Source organism: Zingiber officinale, chromosome 1A, assembly GCF_018446385.1.
Source record: "Zingiber officinale cultivar Zhangliang chromosome 1A, Zo_v1.1, whole genome shotgun sequence".
NCBI classification, from domain to species: Eukaryota; Viridiplantae; Streptophyta; class Magnoliopsida; order Zingiberales; family Zingiberaceae; genus Zingiber; species Zingiber officinale.
Genome location: NC_055987.1, coordinates 121,888,190 through 121,912,526, shown reverse-complemented (window position 1 = coordinate 121,912,526; position 24,337 = coordinate 121,888,190). Strand labels below are relative to the sequence as shown.

General features: G+C 38.2%; 2 protein-coding genes and 1 pseudogene across 3 annotated transcripts; all 3 read right to left on the bottom strand.

The window, feature by feature from the left end:
* Positions 1–11,016: 11,016 nt before the first annotated feature.
* On the bottom strand, positions 11,017–11,762 carry LOC122009615 (transcription initiation factor TFIID subunit 1-like). The gene has a single exon (XM_042565835.1). It carries the CDS (start codon positions 11,579–11,581, stop codon positions 11,180–11,182), a length of 402 nt encoding a protein of 133 aa, XP_042421769.1. The 5' UTR covers positions 11,582–11,762; the 3' UTR covers positions 11,017–11,179.
* Positions 11,763–12,663: 901 nt separating this feature from the next.
* LOC122029792 (pre-mRNA-processing factor 17-like) lies at positions 12,664–19,057 on the bottom strand. 2 transcript variants are annotated; one of them, XM_042588924.1, is made up of 2 exons: positions 17,136–19,053; positions 12,664–13,079 (listed from the first exon to the last, which is right to left on the bottom strand). In XM_042588924.1, exons 1-2 carry the CDS (start codon positions 18,953–18,955, stop codon positions 13,073–13,075), a joined length of 1,827 nt encoding a protein of 608 aa, XP_042444858.1. In that variant the 5' UTR covers positions 18,956–19,053; the 3' UTR covers positions 12,664–13,072. The 2 variants fall into 2 exon arrangements, with proteins under 2 accessions (XP_042444858.1, XP_042444865.1); XM_042588931.1 differs by lacking the exon at positions 12,664–13,079 and having other exon boundaries at positions 17,132–19,057.
* Positions 19,058–21,084: 2,027 nt separating this feature from the next.
* LOC122002347 lies at positions 21,085–24,121 on the bottom strand (annotated as a pseudogene).
* Between the last annotated feature and the right edge of the window lie 216 nt (positions 24,122–24,337).

Below are 24,337 nucleotides of genomic sequence, written 5' to 3'. Positions count from 1 at the left end.
CGATTGAATGAGCAAGAGGGTGGTCGAACGAATGGGCGACCGGGCGAGTGTGTGATGTGCTGGGCAGAAGCCGAACGACCGAGCGAACAAGCGGTCGATCGAACTAGGTGAGCGGCCGAGTGAACTGAACGAGTGGCCGAGTGAGAGGCCGACTGAGGGAGCTTGAGGTCGGCTGGGCAAAAAGGCTGACTGGGCGAGCTTGAGGCCGACCGGGCAGAGAGGCCGAGCGAGCTTCTACCGGACAAATGAAATAATCAGGCAGGGGAAGCAAAGAAACTAGTCGGGCGAGCGCACTGAAAGAGCAGTCGCGCGAGCACACTAAGCAAACCGAGGTCTGGATGAACGTAATTTCCTTGAAACAGATTCATCCCACCTCAGGCTGTGCTTCGAGGCTTTCTCGAGTTGTCTGTTTCTCAAGATACAACGGTGAATCATGATCCCCACCAAGCACTGATGGTCACTACGAACTGAGTGGTACCCGACTGTTATCACAGGCACTCTGCCGAGCAAGATATACACGACAGAGGAGAAGGGGAATGAAGGTGGAGAGCTTCAGCATTTCACATGTGTAACCTTTTGCCTATGGTCACAGCCTCCTTATATAGGAGCTCAAGACCAAAGGACAACGTTAATGATCGTTTAAAGATCATTATTCACCAATTGTGAAATGTCAACGTTTCACTCAGCTGTATTAATCTTTCTTTAATGTATCCGTTACACAAGCAGCAAAAAGGTTTACATTGCAAAATGTTGGTTGTTCTACTTGGCCAAATTTTGCCCTGACCGGTCCAGCATTCGGCGCGCATAAGTCATGCTCACATACGAGTCAACATGGTTCAATGCAATCCAGACCCTGGATTTGCACCCCCCCCTGCGCACCCACGGGTTAGAGAGAACCTCTCCCCATGCATTTGTTCACATCATCAATGCATGTGAATCAATATAAACCAACCAATATGCCTTGAAACTTCCAATGTGGGACAAATGTCTCATTCACAATGGAGCTTCATGCATTTTCCACCTCTTCTCCATTTACATATATCCAATAATCCCCCACATAAATAGAGATAGGGTATGTGATAGCATTCAGTAGTTGAGTCCAGTACAGGACAGGTAGGTTTTATCATTTGAACCTTCCCTTGTGAAGATCTATTTGCTTACTGGCTGACAGTAGATGCGATGTCCTTGAACTGTTTTGTCATTTATGTAAGTACTGACATATCTCGCCCAATACTCTCCCTGATACAACTCAATTCTCATGAGTGTGGCCATGAACACGCCTGGTTCTATGAGAAGTTCTAAGAATTATACCTCCAATTCACTTCTAAGCGACTCCACTTCTTTCTCACATAGGTGATCTCTTAAGAGTATTCCTCATTACGCTTCTTGGATCATTAAAAATTATGTGCTTAACCTCCATCCTTCACTGATTTATTGGGTTGTTCCCCCCACAGTGAGCAACTTTATCAGCACAATTAGGTTGTCCCTTTGAACCTAGTTCTTAGGATTTCCAATTTGCATAGGTTGAGTTTCCTTTACACAAATATTTCTCATCGGCATCAAGCACATCCCTCATGATGAGCTTGCAACTAATTCTATATTTAACCCCTTGATTAGCAGATCCGCAAGGTTATCCTTTGACTTCACATAGTCAATAGCGATAACTCCCGTTGAGAGAAGTTGTCTAATGATATTATGTCTACGATGTATATGTCTAAACTTGCCATTATACAGATGGCTTTGTTCCCGACTAGGGGTGTAATCGAGCCGAACCGAGCCGAACTCTTGGATGTTTGAGTTTGGCTCGTTTATAATAGAGCTGAGCTCGAGCTTTATTTAACGAATATATTCATGGCTCATGAGCTTATTCGAGCTTTTATCAAGCCTAAACGAGCTTAATAAATATAAATTATAAATTTAAATATTCATTAAAAATTAAATTATATATTTTAAAAAAATTATAATATTCTTGTTAAAATTTATAATTTTATTCTAATAAATAAATTTAATATATTTGTCTATGTTTTTCATAAGTAGAGTGTAAAATCTATAAATTCAATATCAAAACTATTATTTTTTTATTTAAAAATTGATTCATGAGCTTAACGAACATGTTCACGAGCTAACGAGCCAAATATTATGAAGCTTGAGCTTGGTTTGTTTATCTTAACGAGCCTAATTAAACGAGCTTTTATCGAATCGAGCTTTGAATAGCTCACGAGCGGCTTGGCTCATTTACACCCCTATTCCCGACCAATTACTGATTGACTATCTCAATGTATGCAAATTGTCGGTACAAGTTTTGTTATCTCGGGATATCTTCTAAGAATTTTCGTAGTCATTCAACCTCTTCGCCACATTTGTCAAGAGCTACAAACTCAGATTCCATCGTGGATCTGGTTATTATCATTTGCTTAGAATATTTCTAGGATATAGCTACACCTCCAAGAGTGAATACATATTCACTCATAGACTTAGAGTCTTATATTCATATATCCAACTCACATCGCTATACCCTTCGATCACAGCAGGATATCTCGTATAGTGCAGTCCATATTCACAAGTATACTTCAAGTACCTCAGTACTCTTGTTATTTCTTTCTAATGCGCAATATCGGGATTACTCATATATTTACTCAGTTTACTTACTACGTAGGCTAAATCTGGCCGTGTACAACTCATCAGGTACATCAGACTTCCAATCACTTGTGAGTATTCTATTTGAGAGATACTTTCACCTCAATTTTTTGATAGATGTTGACTTGTATCTATCGATGTTCGTGCCAACGTAGTATCACCCTTGGTGAATTTCTTAAGAATCTTATCCACGTAATGGGACTGACTAAGAATAAGTCCTTCTGTTGTTCTAAGAATTTTGATCCCTAGAATCACATCAGCTAGGCTCATGTCTTTCATGTCAAATCTTGAGTTCAACAAATCTTTAGTGGATTTGATTATCTTATCATTACTCCCAATGATAAGTATGTCATCTACATATAGGTACAAGATGACGTAGTCATTCTCTATGACTTTCATGTAGATACATTTATCGTACTCATTAATCTTGAATCCACATTCCTTCATAGCATTATCAAATTTCTCATGTCACTGATTTAGTGCTTGTTTCAAGTCATATAATGACTTCACCAATCTACAAACCTTATTTTTCTGTCCTAGCACAGAAAATCTTTCTTAGGTTGTTTCATGTAGATTTTCTCTTCTAAATTCTCATTTAAAAAGCTGTCTTTACATCCATCTAATATATTTTAAGATTCCATAGAGCGACAATAACCAATAATATTCTAATGAAAGTTATTTTCAATACCGGAGAATACATATTAAAGTAATCGAGGTCTTCTCGTTGTCGGTACCTTTTGATTACCAACCTAGACTTATACTTATCAATTATGTCATCTGACTTCATTTTCTTCTTAATGATCCACTTGCAACCTAGTGGTTTACTTCCCAGAGAAAGATCCACAAGTTCCCAAATGTGATTTTGCAATATAGATTCTATCTCAGATGCAATTGTGTCTCTCCAGTGAGATCCTTCAGAAGAGCTTACAGCTTTTGAATAACTTTGGGGCTCACTTTCCAACATGAAAGTGATAAAATCTAATCCGTAGGATTTTTCTACCCAAGCTCTTTTGCTTCGTCTAAGCTCAACCTCGATTGGTTCATCATCATCATCTCCACCTTGTGTTTCATATGCCCACTTTGAGGAGCTAACATCCTCTTGGGTCTTATACAGAAACACATGTTTGAAGAATGAGATATTTCTCGATTCTATTATCAAGTTCTTGTGTATCTCTGGTATTTGTGACTCATACATAAAAAATTGATACGCACTGTTGTTCTGTGCATATTCAATAAATATACAATCAACAGTTTTTAGTCCTATCTTAATCCTTTTCAGATTAGGCACCAACACTTTAGCAAGACACCCTCATATTCCTAAATATTTGTAAGACAATTGTCTTCTATTCCATAACTCATAAGGGATCTTATCTATTTTCTTTCAAAACTCCTTATTTAAAAGGTAATTAGTTGTTAACACAGCTCCCCCCCCCCCACCACACATGAACTCTAACAGTCCAAAGCTCAATAAAAGAGTATTCATCATCTCCTTTAGAGTTCGATTCTTTCGCTCAACAACTCCATTTTGCTGAGAAATATAAGGAGTTGTTGTTTCATGTCTGATCCCATGTTCAGCACACAATTCACCGCCTCGGTCACTTTGAACCATCTTAATCTTTCTATTAAGTTACTTTTTAACATCATTCTTATAGAGAGCAAATTTCTCTATAGCTTCATCCTTACTTTTGAGAAGATACACATAATAATATTTTGTGTTATCATCTACAAAAGTGATGAAGTATATTTGTTCCCACCAAATGTTGGAGTACCTTTGAGGTTGCACACGTCGGTGTGAATTAGCCCGAGTGGTTTGTTGCTTCTCTCAACATGTCGAAAGAATGACCTTGTCATTTTTTATTCAACACAAATCTCACACTTGTGTTTTGGGTCAAGGTGGAATGTAGGTATGCTCTGCATCTTTATTAATCTATACAATACATCGTAGTTAACATGTCTTAGTCTACCATGCCATAAATAAGAAGACTCAAGCATATAAGTGGAAGAGCTTTCATTTTTATTTATCTTAGACCTAATCGCCATTACATTGAGCTTAAATAACCCATCAGATACATAGCATCTTCCTACAAGCATTCCATTCTTAGACAGTACAACTCTGTTTGACTCAAAAATAATACGAAAGTCATGCTTGTTTAACAATGATCCGAACACTAGATTCTTCCGAACTCCGGAACATACAACACATTGTTCAGAGTGAGGTACTTGCTTGAGGTTATCTTCGGCAGCACTTTTCCTTGGCCCATGATGTTCGAGGTTACTAAGTTCCCTATAAACAGCTTGTCTCCATTGACTTCTTCGAAGTTATGGAGCAGCTCCTTATTGCATCACACATGTATGGTTGCTCTAGTATTAATCCACCATTGCCACGGGTTTGAACCGACCAGGTTCAGTTCTGAGACCACTGCACAGATGTTGTCCATTTCTAGTCCCTCGTTCAGGTTGGCCTCCTGCTTCTTCTTTTGTTTTCTACACTCCGTAGATTTATGACCGACTCAGTCACAATTGAAGCACTTCCCAGAGAACTTCTTTTTACTTATGCCTCCTCTGAGTCCCATCTTGGAAATCTTGGGGTTCTTCTGTTTCAAGCTTTGACAGTACTCGACCACATTGGCTTTCATAATAGCCTAAGAGAATAGCTTCCTCTTTGAACTCTTGTTTTCTTCTTCAATACAAAATCTAATAATGAGTTCCTCCACACTCATCTCCTTCTGCTTATGCTTCAGGTAGTTTTTAAAGTCCTTCCAACCGGAGGGCAGCTTCTCAATGATAGTAACCACCTGGAAGATTTAACTCAAAACCATCCCTTCTGAGTGAATCTCATGCAAGATCACCTGAAACTCCTGGACTTAGTTGATCACCGTCTTAGAGTTAATCATCTTGTAGTCCAGTAATCGACCTACGATAAACTTCTTGGCCCCTGCATCCTCCATCTTGTACTTCTTGTCTAGGGACTCCCATAGCTCCTTAGCCATTCTCTTTATGTTATACACAGCGTACAGTGAGTCGGCAAGGCAGTTGAGAATGTAGTTCCGGCAAAAGAATTCAGAATGAGTCCATGCCTCCACTGCACTGATGGTCTACGCATTAGCATCCTCATCACACTTAGGAGGGTCGTCGATCAAGAACCGAGTCGGATTGAGTGTGGTTAAGTAGAAAAGCATCTTTTGCTGCCACCTCTTGAAGTTTAATCCACTAAACTTTTCTGGCTTTTTCCCATGATTGATTGGCATAGTTCCAATCGAGACAGAGGGAGCCTTCATGTGTTGAGTCTGTTGCATCTCAACATTATATTATGCGGTCATCTCAACAAAATCGAAAATGTTTCAAGATTGTTAGATAAAATAATCTGCCAGAGATATTTGGTACTTTGTCGAAATTAAATTCAACTTATCTGTAGCGATGACTTGAGTTGATAATCTCAGGCTGCCAGCAGGGGCTAGTTTTTGTTAATTGTTGAGTGCAAACTGAGCTCTGAGTCCAAGCAGCAAAGTCCGAGTGAACTGACAGGCCAAGCGGGCAAGCAATAGATTGACCGACCGAGAAGAGTGTAGAGTGGCTGACCAGACAATTAGATCGAGCGGATGAGCGACCAACCCCGCGTCTGAGTCGAACAACAGAGAGGCCGACTGGGTAGTTGTTAGAGTGTATACTAAAAGCCTAGCTTTTGGTATAAACATTTATCTAGAAATAAGAATTATATTGGTCAAATGTCTACATTTATGATAAATGTAGTTGTTCAATTAATTTATATTGTAGATAACATGGTGTGTGGTGTCACACACAGAGGATCATGTTATCAGTATCTTATAAATTATAAACAGTAGCTCACGACCATAATGGAAAGGAACAAACCATTGGAAGGTCGTAGTGTAATTAGGTATCAGTTTATCTTGACTGTATAATTACACTAGTACACTCAGAGTGTATTGAGTAGGATCATTTGAGGTCGTTTCTTTTATACTGACTTTATAAAGAAACAAAGACCTCGGTTATTATGGAAGTGTGTGCTCTTAATCCTAATATAATAACAAGCACATATATTTGATATTTATTTCTTTAATTTATCAATGGGTGAGATTTAGTTCGATAAATCAATAAGCCCGATAAGTTGGGAAATGGTATTACTTATAGTGTGTGTTGTTGATTATAAAAGGAAACTGTGTCCTAGAGATACTAGATTGATAATGTCCTCAAGAGGAGCTCATAAGGATTGTCATGTTAAACCCCGCAGGTGGACTTAGTCTGACATGATAATAAGGTTGAGTGGTACTACTCTTGGACTAAGATATTAATTAAATGAGTTGTCAGTAACTCACTTAATTAGTGGACATTCGATATCTTAAACACAGGGAGACTAACACACTCATAATAAGAAGGAGCCCAAAAATGTAATTTGGGATTAGTGCGGTAGTTCAATAATAGTTCTCTAGTGGAATGAATTATTATTGATAAAATTAAGTTGTGTGTTCGGGGCGAACACGGGATGCTTAATTTTATCGGGAGACCAAAACTAATTCCTCCTCTCGGTCCCTATCGTAGCCTCTTATTTATAGAGTACTATACCCACCTATACCCACCTTCATACCCATGAGAAAGGGGCCGGCCAAGCTAGCTTGTGGTTCAAGCTAGGGCCGGCCAAGCCTTGGTCGGCCCTAGCTTGAACCCAAGCTTAGGTGGTCGGCCCCATTAAATTAAAAAGAATTTTAATTTTAATTTTTATTATGTGGAAGATATAATTTATTACAGAGAATTAAAATTAAAATATCTCTTTAAAAAGATCTACAAAAGATTAAAAGAAAGAGATTAGATCTCTTTCCTTATTTGTAGATTGGAAAGATATTTTATTTTTTCTCTCTGAAAAAATTATTCACATGTTGAAAATTAAAATTATAGAAATTTCTTTTTATCAACCATGAAGGGATTTTAAAAGGAAATTTTATTTTTTAAAATTTCCAAAGACAAAAAAGGAAGTTTTAATTGTTGATTAAAATTATCCTATTTGCTCTACATGAGGTGGCCGGCCACATACAATTAATTAGGAAAATTTATTTAATTTTTTCTTAATTAATTGTTGTCAATGAAAGTTAAGGAAATTTTATTATAAATAAATTTCCTTATTTACCAAAGCCAAGGAATATAAAAGAAGGGGTAGGGGTGCCTTCATAGGGAACAACCTCTATTATTTTTCTCCCTCTTTTCTTTGGTGTGGTGGCCGGCCCTTCCCTTTCTCTCTTCTTCTCTTGTTGGCCGAAACCTATCTTCTTGGTGGAGCTTTTGTTTGTGGCCGGATCAAGGAAGGAGAAGAAGAAGAGAAAGCAAGTCTCATCTCTAGCATCCCTTGGAGCATTGGTGGTGGCCGAAATTATTCATCCTTGAAGAAAATTATTGTGGCCGGCCATCCTCTTCCTTTCTTCCTCTTTTGTGGTGGCCGAAACTTATCTCTTGCTTGGAGTTCTTTTGGTAGCCGGATACTACTTGGAGAAGAAGAAGAAGAAGGAGAGAAAGCTTGTATCCCTTGGAGCTTGGTTGGTGTTTTGTTCTTCATCCTTGGTGAAGCTTCTTTGTGTTGGCCGAACCTAGCTAGGAGAAGAAGAAGGTGTTTTGTGGTTTCTCATCTCGGAAGATCGTTGCCCACACAACGTCCGAGGTTAGAAGAGGAATACGGTAAAAGATCAAGAGGTTTTTCTACAAGGTATAACTAGTAATTTTTCTTTCCGCATCATACTAGTTATTTATGGAAATAATACCAAATACAAGAGGCTTACGATTCTAGAATTTCGAATATGTTTTTCGATGTTGTGTTCTTTTGTTTTTTCTTTTCATTTGATTGTTCTTTTCGGTTAACCTAAAGTTATTTTAGGAAATTAAATATTAGCTTTCTATAAAAGGTTTTGTCTAGTCGGTGGTGGTTGCTCCCATATCCAAGAAGGCCGTGTGCCTCGCCACGTCAGTACTGGGAACCGATTATGGAAATTAATATTTAATGGAATTAATAACTTAAGGTGACTTGGGTCGAACGTGTTAAGTTCCGCAGGAGATCCAAGTCAAACCCTAAAAGAACAAATAGATTAAGTTTTGGATCAAACGTGTTAAGTTCCGCAGGCGATCCAAAATTTAATTTAAAAGAACACATGGTAGCTAGGAAAAGGTTCAGACCTTTGTACAAAATTTTTATACAGTGGAACCTCTAGACTTTCCGAGTAGCAACCAACAGTAGTAAGGCCAAGCAAGTTCAACCGGACAGAGTAGTCGACAGGGCGAGAGGCTAGTCGGGCGAGCAGACAGGCCGAGCGAGTGGCCGGTCGGGCGAAGCAGCCGAGTGGTCGGCCAAGCAAAGCAGCAGAGCAACCGAACGAGTGAAAGGGCTATCGAACGAATGGGAGACATGGCGAGTGTGCGGTCGGCCAACAAGAAGCCGAGCGACCAGGCGAACAAGCAGCCAATCGAACTAGGTGAGCGGCCGAGTGAACTAAACGAGTGGCCGAGCGAGAGGCTGACCGGGCGAGCTTGAGGTCGGCTGGGCAAAGAGGCCGACAAGGCTAGCTTGAGGCCAACCGGGCAGAGAGGTCGAGCGAGCTTCTACCAGACGAATGAAACAACCGGGCGAGTGAAGCAAAGAAATTGGCTGGGCGAGCGCACTGAAAGAGCGGTCGCCCGAGTACACTAAGCCAACTGAGGCTTGCGATGAACACAGTTTCCTTAAAACAAATTCATCTCACCTCTGGCTGTGTTTCGAGGCTTTCACGGGTCGTTTGTTTCTCAGGATACAACGGCGAACTGTGATCCCCACCAAGCACTGATGGTCTACGAACTGAGAGGTATCCAACTGCTATCATGGGCACTGCGTCGAGCAAGAGATGCACGACAGAGGAGAAGGGGAATGCAGATGGAGAACTTCAGCCTTTCATGTATGTAACCTTTTGCTTGTGGTCGCAACCTCCTTATATAGGAGCTCAAGATCAAAGGGCAGCGTTAATGATCATTTAAAGATCATTAATTATTCGCCAGCTGTGAAACGCCAACGTTTCACTCGGCTGCGTTATATATATATATTGTTTATTAGTCTCATGCCCCATTTGAGATCATGTTTCCATGCTATTTTTTATTGCTATACTTGCACTTTGGTTTTCTAACTTGGTTGTGTAATAATTGTCTTAGTTATGGACTTTAACTCTGTGGTACTCTTTTATTTGGTTACGGTATTTGTTATGTGTTAAGTCATGTCGGCATATAGTAATTTTATATTTTTCATATTTTTGAGTGAATTGAGTAAATCCCTCTATTGTGTAGTTGATTATCATATATTTTTCACTGTGTATTTATTCCTAATTTGTAGACTTATATCATATTGTATCAAACATTGTCACAAGAGAATACCGTCTATTTGGTTGAACAAGTACGCCTATGAGATGTGATAATTAGATCCTAAGATTAAGAGATATAATTACTATAATTATTATTATATTTCTTCTTATATTAGACCCTAGAATTAATATTCTAGGAATATTATTGTTATAATTATTATTATACTTCTTCATATATATTACACCCTAAAATGAAGAGATTTTATAATCCTTTCAAAGTCTATATATGGTAATTCATTCAGTAAATATAGATATTTAAAAACTAATGATTATTTAAATTTAAGGAATGAAATTTTTACATTTAGTAAAATAATATTTCTTTTCAATTTCTCTTTCCGCTCATTCTTTTTCATCTCTCTTTCCACTCGTTTAATAATATAATAATAAAAAAATAAAAGAAAGGGAAGAAAATAATAAAAAATTTAAAATAATTGATATAATATATAGTGAATGATTACTTAAATTTAATAAAATAAATTATTTAATTTAAATCGTAAATATAATGATAAAATAAATAAATTTTCTTAATTGACATTTCGGACTTTCTGAGAATTAATAAGATAAAGGCCGAGCAAATGATCTTATTTGAATTGACCTAAATGGTCTTATTTATGTTACTCATGTTGCGTTGTACCTAGGACTATGTTTAATATGGTGGTAAAAGACAAATACGTTCACCCCCATCGATCCCGTCAATCTGTCCTAGGACCAACACGAAAGAAGTAAATCACGGACGACTACTAGTCATTGGAATAATGACTAACACGTAAAAAAGATATTTATCTCGACTTTGTCAAGATTCGAATCCCAGATCTCATGATAATAACATCTCATATGTTAACTATTAGACTCATCCAAAGGAACTAAGAACTATATTCAATATAAACTTTGGATGAATGACATGGCCTTATTTGGATCATCGAAATAGTCATAAACAACACTGTAAAGTAAAAGATACTCAGCTAAACCAATCACATTTAAAGAAGACGAAAATAATTCTAAAATAGAGAATAAAAAACCACCAACAGCAGATTAAGTTCCAACAACTATATCATTGCTTTATATTTTTGCTACAAACCCTAAAACGATATGTACAGTTGTTACTATTTTAGTATTACTATTTTTAATTTTTAGTTTTATTATTATTACTATTATTAGCATCACGGTCGACGATGCGGACTCGACTGCCTCTCCTCTCCTCCGCCTCCGCCTCCGCCTCCGCCTCCGCCGACGGGTCTCGTGGCGGCGTACAGATCCGTCATCGGCCGGTACCGCTTCGTCCTCCGCCAGGGTCCCATCTCCTCCTCGTCATCGATTCTGCCGAGGACGGAGGCATCGGGCGGCCGCGTGTTGACGGATCGAGGAGAGGAGGAGGAGGAAGAGGAGGAGGCCGAGGAGGAGACTGTGGAAGCGGCCTCGGCGCTGCTCTCGCTGAGGTGCACCAGCAGCTCCGCCGCGGCCAGGTCGGCCGCGGTGAAGAGACCTCCGCGGTGTCGCGTGCGCACCGACGCATGAGGAGGCGGAAGCAGGGGCTGCGATCCGCCGGTTAGGGTTCTTCCCATCTCTCTGGCGTCTCGCGTCTCGCGTCTCGCGTCTCGCGCTCCCTCGTGTGGGCGTAGTTTTTTCTTCCTTTCTCTCGTTTTTAAGAAATTTAATTCTGCCCTCAAATCTGCCAACACTTATCTGAAATTTCATTTCACGTTACCCCCTCCTATTTTCAAATATTTCACCAATAAAAAAATGAAAAGGCGATTCAGATTAATATTGTCCTCGAAAATCATATATGATAATCTTCGAGGTGTTTCGTGAATATTTTCTTACGGTTGTTGCCGTGGTGATTCTTCCTTTGGTTTTCTGTTTTCCTTCGACCAATAAATTGATGCGCTCCACGTGGCGGTGCGAGTGTCTGCGAGAATGGCTGCCCACAAAAAATGATGGGGGAGTTTTAGTGCCCATACAATAACTATGCGCGACTTATCCATAGAAGGGGAACGACCTTCTGAATCTTTTAGCAATTGGATAATGGATATGCAGAAGCAAATAGTTGATGAACGAAATTGCAGAAGGAAATAAAAATCATGAACAAAACTAGTTCAACTCACTTTAAGCCGAATTTATTGATTTAAAATCAACTCGTGGAAGCTAATTTCATAATCAGCTTGTGGAAAGATCATTTGTTAATTGACTAGCCATAAAGAGTTAGAACGACAAGATATTATAATGCAAAAAAAGGCACGTTTTTGGTTTTAGAAAAACGAAAACGACACTTTTTGATAATATTACCGATCAATACCGCGTTTTAATTGCGGATCTCTTGACAGTTTTTTTCTTCATCAAACTCATGCTGTTCGTCGAAATAGCTATTTTATCCTTTGCTTCTAGAATTTTTTTTAAAAAAAACAACTATTATTCTTTACTTTATTCTGAAAATAACTGAATCCTCTATTTATATTTCAAATAATACATTCAATTTGTAATAATGCCTACAATAAGTTTAGAGCAATGAAACCAGAAGAAAAAAAATATCAATTCATAAATTTTCTCTATTATAGTCCTTAAAAAAAACATAATTTCACGCACCGATTGGAATTATAAGAACCAACAGTACATGAAAATTAAAAGAGAACATATTGCTACATTTAACTTTCGGTAGCAAAAAACCAGGAAGTGTTTCATGAATAATTAGCACACAAATTACAACTTAGTTGTATTTTGAGTAGACCTTGAAAACAAAGCACTATAGTGTACAAAAGTCTCTTGACCATAAAATTAAGCAGGGGATTCTGAACTCATGGTCGTCCCAAATTACATTTTAACTCCACCCAAATTACATTTTAACTCCACCCAAATTACATTTTAACTCCACCATTGCTCTACCAATTCCCCCAAATAATTCTCAGGGGTTTGAGTTCGACAATACTCATGCTGGAGGGTGGCATATTTTTAGTTCGACAGCAAGGAGCAACACGACTACTAACGCAGCTTATGCTTGTCTTCCGAGCCTGGGGGTATGAGATGAACTGTAGATGCAAATTGTCTTGCTGCCTCCAGAATCAATCCCTACAAAGTTCCGTATCAAAATAAACAATTAATAAGTGGAGGAAAATGGATTATACAGCTGCAAACAAACTTAAGTGGAAGAATAATGTAGGAGTAAAAATTAATAGACACACACAACCAATGAAGGGTGATTAAATGTTTAAAATCCATTTGAATTCATCCCATCACGTGTTTATTACAAGTATGTTGAGTATTAGCATGACATAGTATAGTATGACCAACTTTAATTCAACTAATTATCTAATTATTATAGTTTTATTTTTAGAAGTAAATCATCTAACAGTACTAAGGGAGTAAAACTTATTTGGATTCATCTCAAACAGTTTCAGTGTATGCTTAAGTGTATCAAGCGTCAGCATAACGTTGTACTAGAGCATATCATTTTGACCAGCGATTGAAACTCCAGTGTGGAACGTTATTTTAAACTTTGAAACCAGCACACGAATTAGCTATCAGGGGTTGCTTGTTTAATTCTTGATGTAGGTAAAACTAAGTCATTAGATGCATTCATGACCTAAGCAACTAAGAGAAGTGACAGCATAGGACATACGTCCAAACTTGAGCAAACACCATCTAAAAGCATTGTTCAATATTCTGCAAGTAAGATGCATGTTTGTGCATTTGAAGAGCTGCTACTTGACAAATGTTTTCAATTACGTTGCTCATGAATGCCAATGGCATGATGTGCTCCTTGGGAAGACTTTGTCATGAGTCCTTTATCTAATATAATGATAAGTAATCATTTAACCATTTAAAGGTTTTCCCTAACAAATATAGATAGATGAGATTTGATTATTTGTTACTTGTATCATAATTCAATTGAGTAAATTAAATATACTCCATTGTACTTGACTTCGGAGATGAGAAACTCCTGCATGCTAAAAATCCATGTTCAACACCTACATTTTGGAGAAAAAATCATGCCCCAAAATTAACCACGAGAGAAGTGGCATATCACTTCTAGTAGGTCCTCCCAGCTCTCTTTGTGGCATCTCATTGTCATCATGTCTAATATTTGGTTTTCTTTTTTGTTAATTCCTGAATTAAATGTCATTGACTTTGCTTGAGAAATCATGCTTTGGAATTGCTCTGAATGAATCAAAGCAAAGTGATCTTTATGCCAACCAAACTAAGACTAAACGTTGAGGGAAGTTAACCCCATGAAAATGCACACGAGTACAGTGTGCAGCTATTACGCCACAAGCGCAAGCTACCACACTATGCGTGTGAGATATTATGAAGGATTTTTGTAACTAACTCCACAAAAAAACCTTCTAGAAAGGTTGAAGATAAACTATGAGGCATAATACCATCTATCATACTATAAGGGGCGGCTACCAACTTTGAAAAGATTTCAAAATAGGGAATAGTGCATTTAATTTGCTTCCACTTTGTGGCCTTATAAAAGAGTCCATCAATTGTCAATTATCTGAGTGTAACTGCAGAAGGAAAATTGGATGCAGATACTTGAATTAGACAGACTTTTTCATACACTAGAACATTGGACCAAGGAGTTGGTAATATGGCAGAATGATCATCAATGTGAAAACGAAATGGATATACAGTATACCATATTCAGGCTATCCTTAAATGCTTCTGTCTATCATATTTGGCTGGAAGAAACAGAATGTTTCAACAAAAGAGTTCTTCCTTTGTCGCATTAGAGAGGATGTCAGAAAAAGAATGCCTTGAGGAAGTCACATGATCATGGAATTTATCCGATAAACCTTAAAAAATAAAGTTGAATGAGTGAGCTGAGTGTTTTCTTTGCAAGATGTAGTTGCAGTTGCACCCATGCATCATCACGTCGTTCCAAGGTGACCTTGCAAGTCCATGGATGTCTATTAAGAGGTTCAAAGGACCACAGCTAGTGTGAGATGCTAGAAACCCCCTAGAAAAAGCAGCATTCCACAACATGACTTTTATGGGCTAGTTGCAAGGATATCAAGGAATATGCACTGCTTTTTGTTTTTTTTTTTGGGTTTCCACACAAAAAATTTATGTATTTTTCAGATGAGAGCCATATGATTTACATGCAAACATAATAGAATATAGAAATAGGAAATATTGAATTCCTTTACTGAGATCTATATAAACTCATGATAAAATCCTAACCTAGAGGTATCAATGTGCACTAAAACCACTATAACTAATATCTAACAACTCTAATCTTCTTTTCTCAAGCTGGAGTAGACACTATCAGCTTGTTACATAAACTAGAAAAGTTTTCACAAAAGAAACATAACACATGACCAGAAAAATGAAATCACAATTAAGCAAAGCTCTGGAAAGTGAAGTCTGATGATGAAGCATGCAAGGAATGATACCTTCAAACAATGATCAACACACAGCCAATATCTTTGACTTCAAATAATCACTTTGACAAAGAGAGAGGATAAAGAGAAAAGGCAAGGAAAACAACAATGAAGAGAATTCTCAGAAACTAATCTGTTTAGGTCTTCATTGGCTCAAGTGACAAAAGTACAACACAAAAACAAAGGAAGATTGAAGAGAAAAGGCAGAAGAAGAAAAGGACCAAAGGTAGGAGAAAATTGAAGATCTATAGTAGAAGAATGCTCATCTACCTCAACATAGATCAAATCTAAAATTGGAAAGGTGTGGTGGTTGAAAAGTTAAGTAGATGGCTCTAACATCAAGGATTAATCTGGTGGTGTAGGTCAAGCAGAGACATGAATAAATATGATATGCACCATATGGTCAAGACATGGATTGCTGAGATGACGAGATTGTCCAGCAAATCTTTAGGAGAACCAAAAAAAAACATATGTGATTGGAAGTGTTGTGGCAAGATCAAGGATCAAAATAATAACATATGTGATTTGGATGCATGATAGAGGAGAGGAGTCTTATGGGCACAAAAAAGGTAGCATGCATGTGGCCAATGCTGGTGAAACTGATTATTGATGGATAATGGTTTCTACTAAGTTAAAAGGCATCATAATGTCCGTGTCTCAAGCAAGCAGAGCAACAAGTGGTAGAAGCACGTGCTGTAAGTGTTGCAGAAACACAGATAAGGGAGGTGGTGTTGCATGGATGAGCACCATAACTGAGACTTAAAAATAGGAAATAGATGAGATTGCTGAAAATTATATACGTGAGGGAAGGTAATTGCCAATGATCAATGTTTCCTCTTTAAGAGAATTTTTTAGAAGCGCTGACCCTAGTAAGAGGCTCTGAGACCCATGCAGAATATAGGGGGAAAAATATTGCATTGCTTTAATAAAATAACAATTATATTGATATAATAAAATCATTGTATATCCCTAAGCTAGAGATACCAACGTGAGACTAAAGTCACTACACCTAATATCAAATAACTTTCATACTCTTAAGAATATTTCTTTTTCACATTACATTATGGTATATCTCTTGCCTTTGGAAAATATGTTCCTACATGTTTGATGAATACCGTCCAACTTAGTGCTATGAGATTCTTTTGGTGTTTTTTTTTTTACTTTTCATTTGTAAAGAATTTGGCAAACCTCTAGAGAAAGCAATATTATGCGAACAAAAGTACAACAGAAAACACAACGAGGGTGAAGAAATGCTCATAATAGAAAAACACATAAGTTGCACATGTTTACAACAGGCAGCATACAGATTAAGTCTTACGCATATCAAAGAAAGGACATCGTCTAAGAAAATTGTATTAAATCTATCTTTATACCTTCTAAGCTCAAAATCTTCTAGATATACTCGAGTAACCCTTTTTTATTTTGCAGTCTATCTTGAGCAAACTAGCATATGAATGGAAATAGAAACAATAATCAAGAAAACAGGCGAGCACATCCAGATCCAGTTAACTTTAACTCAAAACCAAAAATAATTGAAATAAAATCAGATTGGAGATTGGAGGAGTTTAAATTAATGGCTAAATTTTAATCAGTGTTAGGTCCCTGTCTGTGAGAATATAATGCAATAAAGTTCTAACAGATGTAAATAGACACATTTAGAACTGATTAACAAAAAAATTATTTTCGAACAATTAAGACAAGAAAAGAAAGTTTAATAGGAGCATGAAGAATGAAGACTCACCAGTACTTAATCATGCCATCCCATCCACAAGTTGCAACTTTACTTTGCTCCAATGGATGCCATTCACATCCAATGCACACCCCTTCATGACATTTTAAAGTCCTGAAGACTTTGCAACTCTTCCAGTCCCAAAACCAGCATTTTCCTTCTCCATCTCCAGACATTACAAAACGACCATCGGGTGAAAAGTTCACTTGGCATGCATACCCTGCTATAATGTGTCCTGCAAATCTCTTCTTCTTATTCAACTGAAATCTCTCCTTTGTGCTATAAATAAGTATTTGATTATCCAAACTCTGAGCAGCTAGCCAATTTGAATTAGGATGGAGAGATATTGAAGGCATGGAATGCATGTGAGGCTCACTGATATATTTGATAACAACAGGAATCCCAAACTCCCAAACACGAAGCGACTTATCATCACTTGAAGTAACAAATCTCCGGTTATTATCAACAAAGGTAATTGTATTAACTGCACCAAGATGTTGATCATACTCCTGTGTGATCGCGCCAGAGTTCATATCCCACTGAACAATCTTCTTGTCACTCATCCCTGCTAGAAGGATGCTCTGCTTATCTTCGTCAGGATTAAGTTTCACCACGTATGGAATCTTCCCTGTGGAGAATGTAGAAATGACCTTCCCTGTCTCGGTGTCCCAATACTTGATGTGCTTGTCATATCCAGCACTCAAGAACTTGGTGCCATCATTCGAGAAACAGATGTCCCGAACTGCTTTAGAGTGGCCCATGTAGGTGCGCATGCACTTACCCGAGTTAAAGACATCCCATATCTTGACCTTCGAATCCATACCAGCTGAAAGCAAGAGGTGACCGTGCTTGGGAAAGAACCGTATTGCCGCAACTCCCTTTGTGTGGCCGCTCCACGTATGCACCCACCGTTTCGGTATGTAGCAGTGATCATTCTTAGCTTTTGCATCCTTGGGTGGCGCGATCCATGACCTTCCCTGGTAATCTCGCTCCTCCTTCCCATGGAATGTGCTCTTGTCCGCATGCTCCGCCTTGTCTCCGCGCCCCTCTCCACGCTCCTTCTCGGCCTTCTTCTCAGCATATTCCTCAGCATACTTCTTCTGTTCCTCCGTGAGCTCGCCCTGGACAACATCCATCTTGCCGGACCAGGGGCTGATCTTATTCTTGAGAAGCCACTCATTAGTCGCTGGATTCTGAACCTCCGGATCAGCAGCCCCAGACTCAGCTTCTTCCGCACCGCCGGAAGTTTTCATCTGGAGGCGACGCCGCTTCTGTTCTTGCTGGGGCATGTTGTAGACAGAAAGGGCCTGATTCTTAGTTAACGTTTCGATGTCACCGACGAAGGAGAGGCCAGAAGGGTCAGTGGCATAGCCGTACTTGTGGAAGGTGTTGTACTGTTCATCGAAGAGAAAGGGCTGGATGGAGGCGTCCTCGACGAACCCGAGTTTGTGGTTTCGCATGCCCTGGGCGACGCCGTCCTTGGCGAACGGGTGAGCGGGGCCGTAGATGGGTGTCCAGAGCTGGTCGTAGGTAGGGTTGAAGCCCACGGCGTGCTGCCCTGGATCGAGGGGCCGATGGAGGGATCGGGAAGATTCAGCAGCCGCGAGAGCGAGGGTGGTGTCGTCAACGCGTGGGGCGGATGACTTCGCAGGAAGTCGGCGAGGGGACGAATCCGGTGACGAGGAGGCCTCCGCCTCCTCAGGCACCAGCGCTGGCGGATCCGAAGCACCCATAGATTCCCCTAGGGTTTCTTCCCCAAGTGGTTCCTCTTCGACTTCGTCGTTTCCATCGCCGTCGCCGTCGTCGTCCTTGTAGTCGCGGAGGAGGTCCATGGAGACAAACCTAGTTCTACGGCGGCGGCGAGAGGAAGAGCAAATAACAAAAGAAGAACGGGAATCCCTCGCCCAAATCGACCGGAGGAACTTTTGAACCGAGAAAAACCCCGCAATTTAACAGTTTACTACTCCTTTTTATTTAGGCATTCCAACCCTCACAAGTTTAAAGTATTGTCAAAAAATAATTTACCCAAATTTCCCTAGCCCTTTTTTTTTAAAGAAATTTTCCCCGTAATATTTTGAGAATTAAATAGGAATGTTAAGACATGTTTTCATATTAATAAAATATTTGAGTGTATTTCATCGTTAAAATAATTATTTAAACTTACATAATTTCTTTTTATAAATTTAAATTTAATTCAAACTTAGGTTGCCTTTCGTTCAAGGACTATAGGTTCACCTGCGGCCCCACAATCCACATGCATTGAAAGCATGTCTTTCGTTCTCTAATTTTGGGTCGGGTGTGGTGGGGGCAAGCGTTTCGCCTTTACCATAATGTCTTTCGTTCTGTAAGTTAGAGTCAAAAATAAAGGTATGTCATTTGCAATTAATATCAAATAAAAACTTATTCTTTGAACCTCACATAAATTTCTCCATTTCTTCCAGATCTCAAAGCTCAGAAAGTTCAAACCATGATTCAGGTATCAGAACACAGCTGATTATCAGAATATACACACATATCTGCAAGATCTTGATGTATAGCTCGAACAAAGCTTATGGAGCATGCACATTACAACAAAATCCCAACAGATTTTATGTCCTGATCGTGCTACGAGCATGCAAATCCTGCTCAAGAACATACAAACTGGGGGAAATTTGGCCATCAGTCAACTTGAAGGCAGATAATTTGCTTTGCTTCTTCATCCACAATGCTTGGTTGGCTTTCTACTTACTACACCTTATTTAGTCTTCAGCAACTGTCTGAGCGAAAAAGCTAGAAATGGATCGACTAACAGATAGTTCAAAGATCAGTAATGCACTTCCTGTCGAGTTGAGTTTGAAATGCTGGGAACAGTTTCCAAATCCTTCTTTGCAGCATGAGCACCTATTGGGTCAAAGTCCGAAATAGTAAATAGCTAGACACTGTATAAATCATGTTTAACGCATTGTATAAATCATGTTTAACAAAGCAAAAAACAAAAAGAGAGAGTAGCCTAGCTGAACTCAACATGTTTGCCAAGTCTTCTAGCCAGTCATTATACCAGAGATTACTGGAGGACAGAGCACAAATTTCTACAAACTGCAGCAAAATTCTCTACCCATAGAAGATAAAATTGAATCGCCAACCATACCGTCATATCATCATGAAGACAAGCAACTAACCAACCATGACAGCAAAGTAAAAGCAGAAAGATTAATAAAGTGATGGAAATGCATCAGGCTCAACACAAGTAACTAGTAAGTTGAATTAGAATAGGAGCAACCTCCTATTGTGCTTTCTCTCATTCTATATTGTGTTTTTCATGTTCATTTCTAAATAGAAATTGCCAAACACAAGTATCTAGTGGAAATGGCTACCACCAAAACATTTTTACAACACTAATGGTTAGTTAAGGTCTAAAGAAAACCAGCTCTGGCTTCATTAACTAGAAGAAGAAAACAATTACTTAAAACTGTGCAAGACAGTGAATTATGAATTGTACTGAAACAACTCACAGAGTAAGAAACACCAAGCAAGCTGCACAACCTCACAAGATAGGTAACACCTACCAAAATTCTTTCCGGGATATTCCTGAGTACTCAGGCTAGTCATTCAAATTTGATCAACCCGCAAGAAATCAACAACGTTCAATGTTGCATATCATACAGAAGATGTGCAAATTCATGACCTACAAGAGGAGCCTAAGAATATTGAATAATTAAATGCAAACACTAGTTGATGTCTTCTATAATTGGAGCTTCTTTCCATCACTGAATATTATTTTATTTGCAAGAAACAATTATAATGCCAAATGAAAAATTGCAATGCACAGACAACTATCAAGTCATGCAAAAATACCCAAGAAGAGAACTACGGAAGCAGATAGACAAATGTTATGTAATAAACAAAATCAGACCTCCTATTTTTGTGACTTTAGCTGAACAATCAACCGGTTTGACACTCCATTTCCACATCCAAAAAAGTCCTAAGATTTAGCAGTAGGAGTCCGCATGCACTGCAAATTGCCAATCTCACAGACTCTGAGATCTTGACTACTATATGAACCATTTTCTCCAAAAGTCTTCCCTTGCATCTCTGGATAGAGGCAAGAAACCTGATCATCGCTTTCAATGGCTTCTGATAAGGAAAAGACCCAATCTCTCCATCAATGCACCTCCTTAGAGTAACTGTAATGCTAATTCGTTATAATATTCATCATCTTATTAAAAAGCATGAGACCCACTACCACATACTCATTATAAGGACATACACATTGGTGGATGTTATAACATCCACCATTTCATCAAAAAGTGTGAGACTCATATGCCACATACACATTATATTAACACATTCATTCTCTCACATTCGTTTTAACATTAACATTCATTATTTGTGGGACCCACTGTCCATTCATCTTTATTTTTATTACAATATTCAATTGTATTTACATAATTTAAATAATTATTATTTAAAATAATTAATAATATTATTTTAAAATATATTATTTACATAAAATTAAAATATATTTATTTAAAAGTAAAATAAATAATCATATTAATAATTTTATTTAAAATTAAAATATTATTATAATCGAAATTTACATTAATTGAAAGTACAATCATTGAACATTACAATAAATGAAAATTACATATTCCATCTCCCCTTAATCTCTTGACATAGATGTTCGTGGATGATTAATTACTCCTCTGCCATTTGCGAAGTGTCCTTTGAAAGGATTACATATTCTTTTAATTGAACTTTGGCTAAGGCAGCTTTTGCTTTTATCTCGGCAGCGTTTGCTTTCATCTCCTCAACTTTGAGTTGTCGTTTTTTCATTTCAACTTCAACCATTTTTATGCTTGTATACTAGTAAACTTTGCAAATATATTGTCCAAATTTGTTGGCATACCTTCAATGTCTAATTTCATTTTGCCTTTTCCCTTTCTTTTTGCTGTCTTCTGATCCATTGGACGAGTTTCTTCTTCATTTAGGTCTACATGTAGACTCGCATCTTGGTTAGATGAAGTGTTGTTTGCCCCCGACTCTGAGGTCCTTGCCTTCTTTGTGCCAACAAGGTGATCAACGGACTGTGGAGTAAACATTGGATGGTCTTTTATGATTCTCCATACATGCTCGAGATTAAATGCAATGTCGTTATTTTCCTCGCGATACTTTTCATATGCAAGTCGCAATATGTCCTCATCACTATGGCCACTACGATATGCACTATAAACACTATTGTAATTTGCGTTGAAGAGATATACCTTTTTTTGTATGGTATTGTGTCAGTGCGATCGTATGACACTAGCAATTCTATTGAGTGTACCTAGAGGACGATTCTCATTGTAATAGCTTGCAATACATCCCCAGAAAGCATCCATCTTCTTATCATTGTCGATGATTGGATCATCACTGATAGTAACAAACGATCTCGCTAAAACCTCATCTTCAACCTTACTCCATGTTGACTGCTTTCTTTTACCCGCAGTGTCAGAATCCGCCTTCTCCAAATTTACAAGTTCAATTGGGGATTCATGGTCAGACAGTTGAGTCTCTAGAACAAAAGTCGGAGTAAACAGTTCATTTTTTCGCCGGAGATGTAAAATACATATTGGTTGCATGTGGAATAGATGGATAATTTTGTGGATATGGATTATATGGATAATTTGGTGGATATGAACCGTATGGATTTGATGGGCATAGATTATGCGAATAATTTGGTGGATATGGAAAATATGGGTAATTTGGTGGAATTTGTGAATTTTGAGAAAGAAGATTTTTTTTCTAACAATTTTTGGTAATTCACAAAATTTCTAAAAAATTCTCGGTTATTTTCATCCAGGAAAATAAGAGAAGAAATTTAGAGAGATTTAGGTGTTGAAAGATTGAAATAAGGCGATGAATATTTATAGATGAAATTTTATATTTTTAAAAAAAAACTATCCGTTGAAATTTGAAATAGCCGTTGAATTGATCCGTTGTGTTGATTAATATCCATTGTGTGAAAAACTATCCGTTGATTACTATCTCTTTATTTTTTTTATTTTTTAATTTGTTTTAATAGAATAGATATAAAGTCTGTGGTGGGCCACAAACTTGAATGTTTGTGGTGGGTCACACAGGGATTAAAAAATGATAAAATATACATTGAACACATTCAATGAATTGAACGCGTTCAATGTTTATATGGGCCCCATCTATATTATAATAGTTCTTACATTGTTTTAACGTTCATAGAATGTTATTACATTTGAATAACATTTCAATGCAGTTGCTCTAACAACATATCTCTTTCACTCACATCCCTTTTAACATTAACACTTATTATTTATGGGTCCCACCATCCACTCACTCATCTCTTTTACTATTTTTTTAAAATAATATTAAAAAAATTCAATTTAAAAAAAACAAAGAAAATTAAAAAAAAATTGAGAGAGAGTGTTTAAAGGTGTCCAAACCTTTGAACACTTTCTCTCCTCTCTCTTGTGAGTGGGCATTATAATGTCCACTCACAATGGAGAGGGGTTGTTAAATGGGCATTATAATGCTCATTTAACACCCCATTGAGGATACTCCACAAGCAAGCATCTAAGCCTCGTAAACTCAACCTCAAGATTAGCTTGATTTTAAACTCTCTTCATCAGTTGTTGATTAACTGCTCTTAGTTGAGCAACCTCCTCCACTAGGGAAGCTGCATGGGCCTTCTTCTTCTCCTTGTACTTTCAAATGGCCTCTCGATTACCACAGGACCTTTTCTTCGACGAAGAAGGTCTTCTCAGCTGACTCATCAGTCTCACCAGGTGAAGCTGAAACAATTTTGGTGTGAACATGGAAACAAGTATGGGTGTGTGAGAGGCTAGGCCTCTGCGGGTTACAAGTATGAGCAGTTGATTATGCTACTGACTATCATCGAAGATGTTGTCAAAGAAACTATCCATGGAGCAGTTGCTAGGAAGATCTTCACCAACATTCAACCTAGAGAAGACCTCTGGATTAGAGAAATCAAGGTACCCTTCATCCATAATCACAAGTGGAAGCAATATAGTCTACACCATTAAGCGGAGAGATCGTTCTCCTTCTTCCTTCGATCACCCTCCTCCTCATCTCGTCGCCAACTCCTTCCTCCTCCCCTATGCATCACTTCGCGAGGGAGAAAACCGACAACGTCGATGTCGGCCTTTACCCGATTCCCCTCTTCCCCTCCCAATCCACTGCCAACCTCACACGTCTCTGTCGTC